General features: G+C 42.4%; 2 protein-coding genes across 6 annotated transcripts in view; both read left to right on the forward strand.

Annotated features, from left to right (window-relative positions):
• GPHN (gephyrin) overlaps positions 1-2202 on the forward strand; it is a 437816-nt gene extending 435614 nt beyond the window's left edge. For all 3 annotated transcript variants that reach the window (XM_045201246.3, XM_071222011.1, XM_024568512.4), the window contains one exon: positions 1217-2202. In XM_045201246.3, the coding sequence (XP_045057181.1) occupies positions 1217-1350 (134 nt within the window). In that variant the 3' untranslated portion in view covers positions 1351-2202. The remainder of the gene's footprint in view (positions 1-1216) is intronic.
• A 4796-nt stretch (positions 2203-6998) lies between these two features.
• GARIN2 (golgi associated RAB2 interactor family member 2) overlaps positions 6999-16172 on the forward strand; it is a 33474-nt gene continuing 24300 nt past the window's right edge. For all 3 annotated transcript variants that reach the window (XM_045201786.2, XM_045201785.2, XM_053928885.1), the window contains exons 1-2: positions 6999-7082; positions 15033-15117. The gene's annotated coding sequence lies outside the window, so the exon portion shown is untranslated. The remainder of the gene's footprint in view (positions 7083-15032; positions 15118-16172) is intronic.

Consider the following 16172-nt stretch of genomic DNA (forward strand, 5'->3'; position numbering starts at 1 on the left):
CCACTGACTAGTACAGTGAAGTCGTCACTGTTCATACATGCGTATTCCAGTCCACTCTCCTTGGCTGCCAGGTTACATCGATGTCATGCAAACCATTCTCATTGTATTAACAATGGCTGGACTTTCCCCAGACAGACCTCGTATATAACCTCCTCCCTTGGGTGTACCTAATTTGGAATTGTTATACATTTTCCTTTTGGAAAGATTAGATGACTGACATTTTCCTAAACAGTATAGCATAACAGGACAATAAGAGTAAAATAATAATAATAAAGGTTTTGTTATTCCATGGAGCCAGGCTTTCTAGATAAGCATTTGAAATACAAATCTCGAATTATAAAAGATTTTTTATCTATTTGTTCAGCCAATAAGTTCTGAGTATAACTTTGGTTGTAGGAAAACGAGGGATTGTAGCTGTGCCACCCTGAAATGTGAGATCAAAGCCCAATTATGTGATTCTCTGTAGCCACTAGTATACCCTAGATGTTGGTAAAATTTAAGGACTGAGAAATCAGTATTGACAATTTGGAGTGCTATAGTTCCCTCTTGTAAACTTTAAACTTTTATCCCCAACTTCTCTAGTCACAGTTTGCCTAACTTCTATGTGACTCTAGTAAAATTGCATTGCCCTTTAAACAGAAGTCCTCTCAAGTGTTGATATCAGCTACCACATGGCTAAGTGCACAGGCCTTGCCCTCTCAGAGACTTGAATTCAAATTCGCCACCAAGTAGTTAGTAGGACCCTAAGCAAGTTACTTCAACTCTTTTGAGCCTTGTGAGAATAAGAATTAAATAAGATGGTTAAGTAAATTGCCTACCACCTTGTCTGCCATTTAGTAAATACTACTAAAGAAATGGTAGTTGCTGCTATTATTATCATTATTATTTTAATAGGTTTTTAAAAGCCTCTCTTTTCAGACACACATAACATTTCAGCCTGAAGAGAGATACTCTGTGGCATTTGCATAATGCTATAAAATCCTGGTTTTATTCTTATGAGCCGTAATTTCTAATGTTATTTTTAGAGTTTAGTGGGAAGGTTGTAGGATACGGCAGTAAGGCTACCAGAAAAAGGTACTGGGAAGTTTGACCATCTCTCTTTGTCTCGAAGACCTGTGTTTCTGTTCATGGGCTCTTACGTTGGAAGGAACAACAAGGGCTCCAGACGTATCCACGGTGACACTTAGGCTGCTGTAATGAGAGTATTTCTTTCCAGGTAATCAGATGAGCAGCCGTCTGATGAGCATGCGCAGCGCCAATGGATTGTTGATGCTACCTCCAAAGACAGAGCAGTACGTGGAGCTCCACAAGGGCGAGGTGGTGGACGTCATGGTCATCGGACGGCTATGATGGTCGCCGGCGGGAGAGAGCTTCGATGCATGCCCACATATCACTGACTGTACCCTGTAATATGCAACGGCACAGCTGGTTTTTCTGATTTGGATAAAAGTTGATCTGTATAGTCAACATCTTGAACTATATTTCAAAAAGAATTTAAATACCTTTTAAAGAAAAAACACCTAAAAATAAATCTTAACAGACAACTCTATTCTGATTATATCAAAGCAAATTTTTCCTTTCTCGCAGTTGCTTTGTGTGTTCAATGCTAGGTCCGATAGCAATAGCTTCTAGTAGACAGCAGTAGGTGCCTGCAGAACTTGTGTTTTTCTCATCTTTGAACAACTACTTATGCTCTTAAATCAAGGCTGTCTGCTTATTTATACTAGCGTAGGCAACGCTTGGATTTCCCTTCTTAGTATGCTTCATAACCGCTTTACAGAGAGCTTCTGCTTGCTCTTTACCATGTATCTCGTGCTTCTGTGCACAGTGCCAAAAGAAGAGTGACGGGGCAGCCTGCCCTGCCTCCGGGAGACCCGCCCCCACAGAGCTTCCGGGGGAGGCTCTCACCCCAGCAGCCTCCTGGCACAGTCCTCTTGGGCAGTAACTGGATACCTTTTATTTGAACAAACAAACTGGGGGAAAAAATGCTTCCTTAAGTGCTGACAGCCTTTTTAACCAATACATTTAAAATTGTACAGAACAAAAAATAAAATCAAAGACTGATCTTGTACAGATATTAGTGTTACCAGCATTCATGTGGAAATCAAGAGCAAAGAAAAAATAATGTTAAACAACTCTGTACTATAACATTTTCTGTAATGATACTGAAACTTAATGAATAAAAAAATCCTTGATCATTATATAAAAATCCATGGTGTTGGCCTTGTTATTTAAAACGAGAACGTTGTCCTGCACTCTGGCAGGGTCTGCCTGGAAAGAAGGCGTGTTTAAGGTGACTCAGCACGGCCGAGGGATGCGAAGATTTCCTGTGTGGTCTGACGTAACTGCACTTCCCTGCAGCATCATGATCCGAAGAGCTGTGAAGGTACAGATCAGAAACCAGCAGAGAACCTGCAGTTGGTCTGCTCTTCCCAGTCATAGCTGCAGAATCACAAGCGAATTCAGAGGAAAGACAGTTGATAATTTAGGGGGATAAAACTAAAATCTTACTTTGGATGCCATAAAAACAAATTTCAAACATCTATGAACCAGCAAATTTCACATGAGTACCTAGAAATTTTCTGATCGTGTTAGAAAGGAAGTGAGAAACAGGAGAACTCTGTGCTGATCACACAAAGCACAACCAATGACATCCACTCTGTCCCCAGGGCTCCTTCAGTGAAAAATCAGGAGCACTTTTCAGATGGTGAGAGCAGGGGGCGTGGACTCTGCTGCAGGGCGTACTGAGTAAAGCGAACAACAGATGTTGGACTCCTGCTGAACAAGGTGCCAGGTGACAAAGATGGATAAAGCCAAGTTGTAAATGACAAATATTTGATACTAATATTTGATATTTCCAGAGTTGAAAAATAAAATTCTATATTTTAAGGTTTTTTATATTTGCAATTAAAGAAGACAAGGTGAGTTAACAGAGGTCAAATGAAAGGTCATGAACAGTGCTTTACCCACATTCATTCAAAAAATATTGATCATCTAATAGGCATTTGGGTGCAAGGCATATCATGCTACTGTTCACAAAGAATAGAGATAGTACCTAACATTGAACTCCATTGAGGGGGATAATAAAAACATACGAGTAACTATAATATTTGATGTGTTTGATACTTGAAAATTCATAATACAATGTGTAGAATATGATAAATTACAAAATTCATATTTAAAGAGTTGGAGGAGTTCAAATGATAACCGTCTACAAGGTAAGATTTCAAGGGATAAGATGACATTTTAGTGGGCCTTAAAGGAAGTGTGCAATTTTAAAGATGATGCAGGAAGAAGGGTATTCCAGAAATAGAGAATTATGGACAGTTAATAATTATTTTTATTACAAAATGTAAGCTCTATGAGCGTAAGAATTTTTGTTTGTTTTATTCACTTACATTATTCCCTAGTCCTTAGATTTCCCGGCATATGTATCTACATGCGGGCATCAGTAAATATTTGTCCAATGAAATACATTATATAGAGCTTACTCTATGCCCAGCACTTTTCATTTGCTTAATTTTCACAATAACCCTGTAAGGATTATTATTTCTGTATTACAGATGAGGAAGTTAAGGCACAGGAAGAAAGGTTAAACAACTTGTCCATGGCCACACAGCTAGTAAGACAAGGAGCCAAGATTCAAATTTACCAATCTGGCTTCAGAGTCCATACTCAAACACTAAGCTATAGCCAGAGAAAACACAGAGAAGAGGTCGGGGCCGGTGGGAGCATCTCAGTTTGGAGTGCTGGAGGGGAAAGTCCGTGAGTGGAATGAAAGGAAGAGCATTCCGCAGAACAGCAGAAACCAGGTAAAGCAGTGTTGCAAAAACCAAGCAGCTTCCAAAAGGAAAGAAAATCAAAAAATGTCAAAAAGGATGAAGGTTCAGGAAGATTTATTGATTCAGCAATCATTCCGGAGCTACAAGAGGGCAATTTCAATAATGGGCTGAGGGCAAAAGCCAGATGGCAAAATAGAAACCATGAATATAAATGCTTCGGAACTTGTGCATAAGAAAGATAGACACAAGATGACAGCTTGAACTGGTAACAAAATGGAGGAAACATTTTTGTTGGTGGGCTTTGAGAAAAAAGAAACAGTGGGCATATTAAAAATGCAAGAGTAAGTTCCCAGGTGGAGAAAGGGGAAGGAAAGGCTGGATTTAAGGAACCCGGTGGCCCAATCAGCCTAAAGAAGAAAAGAAACATTTTTCCTTCTGAATTAGAAAAGGGGAAAATATGAACATATCTGTAATAGGTACAAAGGGAATGTATTTACTTATTTTTAATATTTAGTTAATTTTTAGAGAGGGGAAGGGAGGGAGAAAGAGGGAGAGAAACATTGATCGCTTGCTGCTTGTATGCTCCCCGAGCAGGGACTGAACCCACAACCCAGGCATGTGCCCTGACTAGGAATCGAGAGGGTGACCTTTCACTTTGCGGGACAATGCCCGATCAATTGAGCCATACCAGTCAGGCTATTTATTGTTTAATTGAATTTATTGGGGTGACATGGGTTCCTAAAACCACACAGGTTTCCATTGTACAACTCAATGAGACATCTTCATGCTGCATCGTGGGCCCATCGCCCCAAGCAAAGTCTCTCCATCCCCATTTTCCTACCCTTCGCCCACCTCCACCTCCACCCCACCCTCCTTTCCCTCTGGCTGTCACCACACGGTTGTCTGTGTCTATGTGACATGTATATGTACACATACATATTTTGTTTGCTTAACCCCTTTATGTTCTTTCATCCAGCCCCCAGCCCCCCACCCCTCTGGCAGCTGTCAGTCTGTTCCATGTATCCAGGCCTCTGTTTCTACTTTGTTCATCAGTTTATTTTGTTCATTAGATTCCACATATAAATGAGATCATATATTTGTCTTTCCCTGACTGGCTTATTTCACTTGGAATAATAACCTCTAGGTCCATCCATGCTGTTGCAAAAGGTAAAATTTTCTTTTTCTTTTTATGACCAGTAGTATTCCACTGTAGAAATACACCACAGTGTTTTTTTTGTCCACTCATCTACTGACGGGCACTTGGGCTGTTTCCAGATCTTCGCTGTTGTAAATTACGCTGCAATGAACATAGAGGTGCACAGATGAGTATTCTTTCAAATTAGTGTTTCAGGTTTCTTGCAATATATTCCCTGAAGTGGGATCACTGGGTCATAAGGCAGTTCCACTTTTAATTTTTTGAGGAAACTCCACACCGCTTTCCACAGTGGCTGCACCAACCTGCATTCCCACCAACAGTGCACAAGGGTTCCCTTTTCTCCACATCCTGGGCAGCACTTATTGTTTCTTGATTTATTGATGATGGCCAATCTGACAGGTGCAAGGTGATATCTCATTGTGGTTTTAATTTGCATTTCTCTGATGATTAGTGATGTTGATCATTTTTTCATGTGTCGGCCATCTGTATGTCCTCTTTGGAGAAGTGTCTATTCAGGTCCTTGTTCATTTTTTAATTGGGTGTTTGTGTTCTTGGTATTGAGTAGTGTAAGTTTATATATTTTAGAAATTAACCCCTTATTATTGGTAACTACATTCTCTCATTTAACTTATATTTTTTCTCCCATTTAACTTAAAAGTTAAGGTTTAATGAAATGGTTCTTGACACAGTGGAAGTCTCAATGCCATCTAATCTATTTGCATTTATTTGACCAAAATTAATTTAGAATTACACATATGTGATGTATTATAGTCTTTGTTTTGGTAGTGAACATTAAAAGACTATAGAAGATGATTTTAGATTCTTGCTTATAGCTGTGCAGAAGCTAAGTGGTTTCTTTTCATCCTGCTTTTTGGTTCTATGTATGGGTTGTTTCAAACCATATCACACAAAAAAATGTAAGCAAATTGAGTTTACCGAGTAAATGCTATTAAGTGGTATTGCGCGTTATAGCAAGTGGATTCTTCGAATGGCTTTCGTTTTTAAAATGATTTGCCAACAAAACTTGGTGGCTGTAACCCAGAACAAACTCTTGATCTTCATGAAACCCTAACAAGGTAAGTCACTATTAATGCTCAAGTATAGAAAGGGGAGGTTTATGTAAGTGCAGAATTCAAAGCAAATAAACTGTGTAGTTTGTTATTTCAGTGACGATGGATTCAAGTTAAATAATACACTGTATTTTAACATGCCTATAAAAAATATTAAGCCGGACTCCATGACAGAAAGGTACATTGTTACCGAGTTCACCAATAACTTGGCCTAGAACCAAAATGTTAAAGAATTGCTCAATTCTGGCCAGTGTTTTATGGTCAGTTACCAATAGTTCTCCTGTAGCTTTTTGTAATAATTCAATAATTCATTGGACAAGCATTTAGTAAGTTCTATAGTAGTATGCCAGTCTCCGTGCAAGGCACTGAGGATGCAGTGGTGAGGCAAAGACTGATATCCAACTGGAGAAGATAGATTATGAGAAAGCAAAAAAAATATTTTTTTACATATAGGTTCTGGAAAGTCTATGAAGAATTGCAATGATACTCTGGAGAATAAGTGGGTGGAAGCCTAACTCATATTCCATTAGTGTGTCAGGGTCCAGCCATTGAAAAAGGCAGAAATCACACAAAGAGACTTGTATGTGGGAATAAGTTAACTAGGTGTTAGATACCTGGAAAAGTGCAAAGAAAACATCAAGATGCCAGACACAATAACTACAGGAAGTAGGTAGCGCAGCTAGCGTTGGGGAGGTAGGAGGAAGAAGTTAGAGTACTGTGATTAGAGCCCAGAAGCTCAGAGGTTGGACCTTGTGGAGATAGGACTCAACCCTATAAGGAGAGGGCCCTGCCCAGGTGTTGATTCCGAGAGCACAAAAACAAAAGTCTAGAACCAGTTGCTGTTGCCAGAGTAACAGTGACAGGAACAAAAATAAACAAGAAGGAACACAAGTCCCTTCTTCCCTCCCTTTGCTTGCAAAGCTCTTTGTAGTCCAATACAACCTATTGTTGAACCTAACAGGAAAGTCCGCTGGGAAACTTCCAGTCCCAGCACCGCAGAGCAGAATGCAACGGCCGATTTGGAGCTGCGGGACCATCACGCGTCAAGAGATCAAGGAGGGGCTCTCTAAACAGGTAACATCTGAACTCAGATCTGAAAAATGAAAATAAGCCCCACATGTTAAGAATTGAGAGAAGAGCATTTCCGACTGAAAAGGGCTTAAACAATCCATCGGAAAGGAGACAGAAGTATCATGAGGGAGGTGGGGAGGGGCCTCCGATACAGCTGAAGGAAAGTGAAGCCTGGACGGAGGCAGATCACACTCGCACATTTATGGGCTCTTGGGAGTAATACCCAATACACACGTACACAGCGTGTGATGTGTGTCAGATATGCTCAGAGCACTGGGAAGCCACTGAAGGTTTAAGAAAAGCAATACATTATTTACTAAACGCCCACTGAATACAAGGCAACATGCTAGACGAGGGTTCCCACAAACAAAGAACTGCTTCTCTCTACTTCCTACACCTGCTCCTCTGCCTGTATTTTGCTTTCTGGTTAATGACACCACCACTTACCCAGTTTCCCAAACCAGAAACCTCTGAGTCATTCCCGCATCGTTAGTCACCAGCTTCTGTCAGCTCTGCTGAAAGTTCCTAATCAACCCTCTGTTTTCTATTCCCACTGCTACCAACGTGGTCCCTGTGCCCCCAGAATCGCCCTCCCCAAATCCATCCTTCCTGCTGCTACAAGAATGATCGATCCGGAACATAAATCTCCCTGTGCTAAAACTCTCCGTTACAAAGCTACTGTAGCAGATGCGGTCCAAGCCCCCAGTAGGGCATCCACAGCCCTCTGCCATCCAGCCTTCCTCTCCTCCGCCTTTGCGCAATACCTGGCCATTTGCCGTTTCAAACCGTGTCCTTTATGTCCTGGCGCCTTTGCTCAGGCTGGCTAATCTTTCAAGATTAGTTTGGGCATTAACTCTTCCAGGAACCTTCCCTCAATCCCCAGATTGAACTGCATGCCCCGCATCTCTGCCCCTGCTTATCACTGCGCCCCATTGGATTACTCTTCTTATAAGATCCCTCCCCCACTTCATCCCCCCTTGAGGCAGAGACTGTGCACCCTTGTAGGCCAGTAAATTGTAGGTACTTATTACTGGACTGACCAAAGAATTGACCTTGTGTTACACTCACCAAGGAACCAGAGACAGAACCTTGCAAGGAGAACTTCCCACCCCAAGCCTAGAACGTGGGATCCACAGAGAAGATCACATCTCGTGTACACAGGACAGAGGGCTAATTGGTCATGGGCCTCTCACTCCAACAACGAGCCTCAAATTCTGACTCGTGGCATCATCTCCAAAGAAGTTATACATAAGGTTTTATATTCTGTGTGTGTTAAAAAGCATTCATATTTTGAAGGTAAATATTTAAAATATACCATGATTTCTCTTTCCTCCCTTTGCTATTTCTTCACTTTTTAATATACCAGCAGCCTCAAAAAAAATGGAAGTGAGATAATATCAAAGTGTTTCATCAAAGTACATCATTAAATTAATAACATCAACTTGGAAAAGATGAGATCAGATTTATGTTTAAAAATGTTTCCTGGCCCTGAGGCAGGAAGAACAGGTACTTGGCACGTGGATCATGCAATAAACATGCTGGATGAAGAAATGGGTGGCTAGACATCTAGTCCATGGCAATCAGACAGCTAGGGGAAGAATTTGTCCATCCGAGAGAGGGCATTCAGGATAGACGATGGGAAAGGGGGTGGCTGAGGCCAAAATAATGGGAGATCCTTGCGCCTGCACACAGAGAGACTTCCCTTGCCTGCAGGCTGAGTTTGTTATCACCAGAGCCTGGTGCCAGGAAAAAACTCAAGTTGTACATCCGCCCTCGCCTCCGCTTCTGGGAAAGCTGCCTGCTCTTACCCTATAGGAGTGGATCCCATGGCCTCCCCGCCGTCAACACCTGGTCTCAAATGGAAGCCACAGTTCTTGGGGAAATAGGAAAACTATAATCCTCTCAAAAAACTCAGTTTGTGTTTATTCTGGAAGACTGAATATTCTCTGGGCCCTGTCAAAAGCATGTGTTTTCATCTAGAATATGGTGACTGAAAGGAAGTGGATTCACCAAGGATCTCCCCCCACCCCCAGGCCTCCATGGTCCACAGGTAACCCCTTGTGCCCTTCCATCCTCACGCGCAGGTGAGGAAGTAAAACTGCACAGATGGGCGTTGGCAGCACTTGACTGAAACACAAAATGTGAAGAAGGATGATGACACAGGGAAGGGGAGAGCCTCCTAACCGCACAGAAGAGCAAACCTAATCTCATGGCCTCACAAGACAATGCCGTGTGAGTATTTATGCTCATTCATTCTCCAACAGTACTGATCGCCTACAACAGCCTGTGTCCAGAACACACTCAGTGGTGGAGTCTGAAGACCAAGAGGCCTCTGCGCTCGAAGAATGCTGCATTCTTTAGAAGTTTCTCCTCACAGAAGTTCAAAGTGACTTAAATGTGTGTGTCTCTGAAAACTGGAATATTGGGAGATGGAATGATAAATTACCAACTGAGTGATAAGTGATATAAAGTCTTTTCAACTTTCTCAGTATCATATCTCAATATCTTCTCCATGGTGATTCTGCGCCTACAGTGGCATTTCTCTCCCAACTTTTCCTCTAAAACTTGACCCTGCTACCAGAACTGCAGCCGTCCGGGCTCTGCGGGAGGGCCGGCTGCACTGAATCTCGGACTGGCCGGGGGCTGCTTCCCAGGGCTCTTCCCAGAGTCTTCAGAGACTCTGTCAGCACATTGTGATGCAGGAGCCAGGGAACAATGCCCTGAGCAGCCTGGCCTCCTGGGCCAAGTGGTTACCTGCCTTCCAGGTAGACACAAACACCTCCTGCCAGAGAAATGTGAGCAGAGTTGGAACAGTGCTATTTGGAGACCAGTCTCCTAGCAGACACCCGGGAGATCTCTGGAGTCGACTACAGCCTCGCCTCTACGTAAGTGACTCTGGGTGCAGCAACTTTGGTGTGAATTTCAGAAAATTCAAGGACAACATGTCCATTTTCTTTTGATCTTCCTCTTTTCCTTCTAGTTTCACTTCTTGTACCATAACCAGAATAAGCAGGAAAACTCAGAGACAACATCTAGTTATTGGATGTCTTATAAAGAATTTCACTGGGATTATGAGATTGAAATAAAACAAGTTTTCCAGGTTCTTTCCTAGTTTCAATTTTCCAAACTGTTACCCCAATTTTCTTACGTAAATGCCTGAGATTGAATGAATTTGTGGAAAGACAGTCATTTCCAATTGTTCAAATGGGAGAGAAGGTCCTGAACACAGGGCTTTTCTGTCCAAAGCTTCAAGGTTAGTTGAGGGGTCCGGTTGTCGAGAGAGAAGGGGCCACAATATTCAGACCTTTTCAAAGGCGTACCCAGAAATGCAACCTAGAATTGTGACGACCAATCCTGAAAATGTCAATGACTGCGTTAAGAATCTCAGGAAAAAAATCATCTAAGTCCATGCTATTCTTCAAAGTGCTGTGAAGAACTAGCTCCAAAGCACCAGGTATCACAGAGTAGAGCTTTTCTCCCCATTACCTTCTAGTCCCCTTATACCTCCCTCCCCCCAGCAATCACCACACTGCTGGCCATGTCCGTGAGAACAGCTGCAACAGTGATGGGTAAACACCGTCATTTAAGAGCTTTAATGTAATTACAGAAATGATACACAAAGCAAAAGACAAGAGATTTTAGGTGGTTAGTATATGAGCGTTCACTACAGAATTCTTTCAACTTTGCTGTAGGTTTGAAATTTTTTTATAATAAAATATTGGGAGAAAAGACCACATGGGGAAAGGTAAATAGCAAATACATATGGAGAACACTTGATGAGCTTTGCTAGACACCCTCCTGAATTAGGTGGTAAGAAAAGCTGGCAGAAACACTTCTGGCTGACAGAAACACAGGAGCTGGCTCCCAGATGTCCACTCCCTCCCCTTCCCAATTTCCATTAAAATTCAAGTTGTCCGGGTTCCAGAAAATTCCCAAACAACTGTTTATTCCGGAGAAGTGAAGACATCCCACCTCCACTACGGGGTGGTACCTCACATCCACGCTATTCTTAGCTCGACTGGGGCCTTGGTCACCTTTGGTGCGTTCCCCAGGTGGGGACGTCCTGGAGGCATCATGGAAAATCTATAGAGCGAAGCTGGAGCCGTTCCCTCCTGGAGATGTGTACAGCTCATTGCGTCTCTGGGCTTCGTTTCCCTGCTAACCCACAGGCACTGGCTTCTGGCCCATGATCGTGTTTAACATGGAATCTCTCTACCTTTCCTTTTACTAAAAGCCAAAAGAGCTTTTTTCAAATGAAAATTATACTGTAATTCTGCAGAAAAGTGCAACCTGGCATAAATATCTGCTGAATTAATCTCCACTCAGAGTTGCAAAAATGGGGAGAAAGGAGGATTGAGAGGAGGAAAAACAGTATTAAGAGAAATGACAAAGACTGTGAAGACTCTGCTAGTGACAGGGTAAGTTGGAGCCCACATCAAATAGCCTCAGGTCCTTTATGCCTTCTTTGCTCAGCAACAGTTAAAGCCCTGACCTTCAATATCATTTTATACCTTGCTTGCTTAATCAGATGTATAGGACATCTAATGGGCTTAGTGAAAGGTACAAATCATTGGGAAAACATAAACTGTGACTGTGAGAACTATCACACAATACTAGTAGAACAAATCATAACAAGATTCTGTGTGTCTGAAATGAAGCCAGCTTTGCGTCCCACGCTGGCCTGCAGCGACCCTGCTTTGCTTCTCTGCTTTAATTACACATTCCCTCAACACACACTTCTTGCAGTCCCACAATATGCTCATTCATTGGTCCCTTGTGTGATTAATCTATTTTTAATTTTTTAAAGAAGTAGCACATTTATTGTATTACTTCTAGATGATAGACATATACTGCCCATGTAATAATGAATGAAGTGAAACAGTATGGACTTTCATAAGGAATTTGCATAAATAAGCCTTGCTTTATTTTTAAGATATTTATAGGGAATTTACAAATGCCCAGCTTATTAATATGAATAATATTATTGCAAATTTCCTTTGCATCTTCTCTCTACTCTGACTTTTAATCCTAACGATATGGTCATATTCTCTGATATGCAACTGTCACAGGGCGACGTAAGAGAAACGTCAATGTGCTGTTCAGGTTCTTCATTTATCCTTATTAAAAATTTTTCCATGGAAATGATGAAAATGTTCTAAGGTGAGATTGCGGTGCTGAGTGCACCATTCTGGAAATATACTGAAAATCATTAAATTGAACCCTTTAAATGAGTGGAATCCATGATATAAATTATATCTCGAATAAGCTATATTAAAAACTGATCCATGAATAAAATGATGAGGAAAACAAAACTCTCTGTAAAAGTTCGGCCCACACAAATCTGAGTTATGCTGAATCAGCAAAATTAGCAACAACATCTCAGAAAGGGGTGGAAGCTGCCTGTTGGCAGGCTCCTGATGGGACAGTCCCAGGAACTTGGAGCAGAACCTGGGCCGCCTACGGCCTTTTAGGAGAAAGTCATTCTCCAACATCCCTTAACCATTGGGCACAATACACTTTGGCACATCTTACAAGAAATTGTGATGTTCCAAATAAGCCCACACCATGATTAGTATCTATTGATTTAATGTTATGGGAAAATATGAATATGTATGATATGTAATACATAATATACATTTATATACATATAAATTTGTAAAGCTAAATAGATATCTATGTGTATATGAGTATCTACATACATATGTATATGAAAACTTTAATACTGTCTCCAGGTATTGAGAGTAAACCAAACAAATAGTTAATTTAAGAGCTGATCCTTCTTTTGGACCATTGATAAAATGGGGGGTGGTGTGTGTGTGTGTGATGCACAGAGCAAGTCATACATCTTAGGAACAGTGCGTTCGTGACTAGTTAACCAAGAGAAGTGGGGGGGTGGCAGGGTGGAGGGGCGGGGAGTTGCAAGGTACAGATCATTTCAAACCACAGTTAAAACTAGTTAAAATTCAGCACACATTTGCCATCCATACACATCATTCAAACGTGTCAAAATAATTCCAGAGCAAAAGTTCAGAAACAACAACTAAAAAGAAAGAAAAATCACACCAGAGAAGATTAAAGACTTTGTTACATTTTCTGCTCCGTAGCGACACCCTGTTTTGTTCCAAGGTTCAGCAGGGGACAAGTTCAAGTCCCAGCTGTGGCTGCAAACCTGCCGAAGTCCTCGCCTTCCTGTCATTTTCTCCTTCCTCTCTGTGGCCCTGAATCCACAGCCACACTAGCTCCCCTGGGAGGTCATCCACTGATCTCTCCCTGGAGGGATGATGTTCTCATGTACAAGGGATCCTGGAAGCCGCATAAATGACTGCGCTGGAAGTGGGCGTTCCCTATTCCCAGTGGCCACATGGCATCTACTGATTAGCACATGCTTGTAAACACTACACACACCCTTCACTCTGTGGGTGTTGTCACTTTCTTTTTTTTTTTCAAAAATGTGTACTTTATCACCTACTTCTGGATGAGCAAGAGTTGACTATTGCATTTTATCAAATCTAAGATTCATACATTATAAGATATACCATTATTTTACAGACCACTGAGAGAGAGAAAATGCTGCCCATTATATAACACAATGCTTTCTTATTACTTAGATTTCTTCCACACCATATCCGTCACCCTCTGCGCCACCATCCCTTGTGTATTCCTTAAAGGGGTGCTTCACTCTAGTCTCTGGGGCCTCCGGCGCCTCCAACTTGCATTCTGCAAGTTTTGTGCTGGAATTTCCTTAATCTTACCAGAAGATGCCAACAAAAGGTTTTCAGTTACCCATGAGGAACATATTTTAATTGGTAATTAAATGCAACCTGTGTCATGCAATCAAGGTACATAATTTAATACAAACAGCCATGATGAAGTTCACGCATGTGCCACCAAGTAACACCCACCACGCCATTGTCCCCCACTGGCCACAAGGTACACTGCATTTCAGAGTTGTCAAGTGGGGGGAAACGTGGGTCTTAGAATGGAAATTTGGGAAATATGAAACCAGCATTTGCAAGAGGGAAGCCAGCCCAGCAAGTGCTGGGTGGATTATACTTTCCATAGACCAATACAGGCACCACTTGGTGCTCGCCGTTTGAGAGCCACGGTGTGCGGTGCTTTTTATATGCGGCAGTGCATTCAGTCATCCCAGCGCGGCCTTGAGTCGGGTAGTTTACCCTCATTTTATAGATGAGAAAGTGAGCTCAGACATGTGAGTGATGTGTCATAAAAGTAGCGGGTGGGAGAACCCCGATATGAACCCAGATGTGTCCGACTCCAGAATCCATTATCGTATTCCCCCCAGACCAGTTTCCATACTGGCCTTGTGTCACCCAAATTCTGACAGCAACTACGGTTATAGTTCACCTGGCCAGGTGTTCCTGAAGGGGTTACTTACGTCGGAAGTTTAGGGAGACAAGATAGAATTGTCAATAGTGACTGTAATCACAATGTGATAGGAGAACTATACACAGGCGACAAAATAGTGAGCATAAGTATATGTAAGTGTGTACATACAAGAACAACCAGCTAGGAAGTTAGAGAGTTTTTAGGCTATTAAGGCTTAAGCACAGAAAGAAAACTCTCAGGCTTCTTACTGCCCTCCATTGCTAAGGCTATTCGAGTTGACATTACTTCCTTTGTCACATTATCAAATATCTTCATTGGCCATAGGAGGCCAGGATTTCACAGTTCGGCAGTTTCAGGCCCGCTGTGGGGTACAGGCTTACGACTGACTGGTGGCACTCCCCGAAAGACGGTGACTAGGTCACTGACAGCAGCTCGGCCCAGGTGTGGGCAGCAGTTCTCTGCGTACTCCACCCACCAAGTTCAGCTAGAAGAACGCTTTCTCAGCCGCGGACCTCACGTTTGAAATAAGAGTAAGGATTAGTGTTGAAATTTTCTTGAAATTATACTATAAACTTTATTTTCTATTTTTTGTTTCTTTCACGGAAGACTTCATCATGAAAAGGAGGAAGCCCAAGCTGAAGTGAGTTACAAACGTCTCCAAGAGAGGGCTGTGGCTTGGCCTTGACCTGAGGTAAGACGCGACAGCGTGTCCAGGCGGGACTGTGTTGAGCTACACCAGCCACACTCTCCTTGGCCGTGTCTCTCTTCCTTTCCCTCCCTTTCCTACTTTACTTCCCAGGCTTTCTTCCCCTCTTTCTCTTTGCTGGGAATTCAGTGTTCCCAGAAAGATGCTGCTTACGACGATCAACTTCCCTAGATGTCAAGAAGGGACACGTGAGCTGATACGAGAGTCTGAGGGGAGAGGGCCAAGAGTGTAGGAAATCCCAGCTAACCTGGAAAAGGAAGGGTGAACCGTTACTGTGTTGCAGCTTGTAAACTTGACCAACAGGACAGCTGACCTTTGCTTTTCTTACCCGTGACACCATGCTCTCCTTTAAAAGCGACCTTTTCTAATGACTTCTTGCCATGTTTCAGGAGATCTGCATATATTTGGGCCCCCCAGAGAAGCCAGGTGAGAGGTGAGGCGCAGCTTCACTGTCTCTCAACCCCTGAGCGATGGCAGAATAAAAGTCTTCTCCTACTGGATACATTTTGGAGGAGAGAATACGCAAAGGGGCTTTTTCCTAACCATCCGATCACCATGAAAAGTCTCCCGCTGCTGTAGCAAAGCTCTGGCTTGGGAAGCCTGAAATGGTTTAGGAGAGCCTTTTGCACTCTTGTGTTCATCCGTCTCCCCTCCCCCATCGTCTCCTCTCCACCCTTTTACTTTCTCTTTCTTTGCATTATTGCTCGCATTAATTTTTTTAAACAGTCACAAACTTACAGAAATAATATTTCCTGAATCTTTTGAGGGCAGTTCTCCAATCCAATGCCCTATTATCCCCAAATACTTTAGTTTGTGTTGCCTACGATTAAAGATGTCCTTCTACATAGGCAAAATATAACCATCAAGATCAGGACATGAGCATTGCGTGTTACCACCACCTAACCCTGACCTCCCATTCAACCTTTGCCAAATGCCCGGGTCAGGGCCCGCATCACGAGAGGACCCGGTTCAGAGTCTCACACACTGCGCTCAGTCGTCAATCTCTTCAGTCCTTCAGTCCGGAACAGCGCCATCGTCTT

Source organism: Desmodus rotundus, chromosome 7, assembly GCF_022682495.2.
Source record: "Desmodus rotundus isolate HL8 chromosome 7, HLdesRot8A.1, whole genome shotgun sequence".
NCBI lineage: Eukaryota > Metazoa > Chordata > Mammalia > Chiroptera > Phyllostomidae > Desmodus > Desmodus rotundus.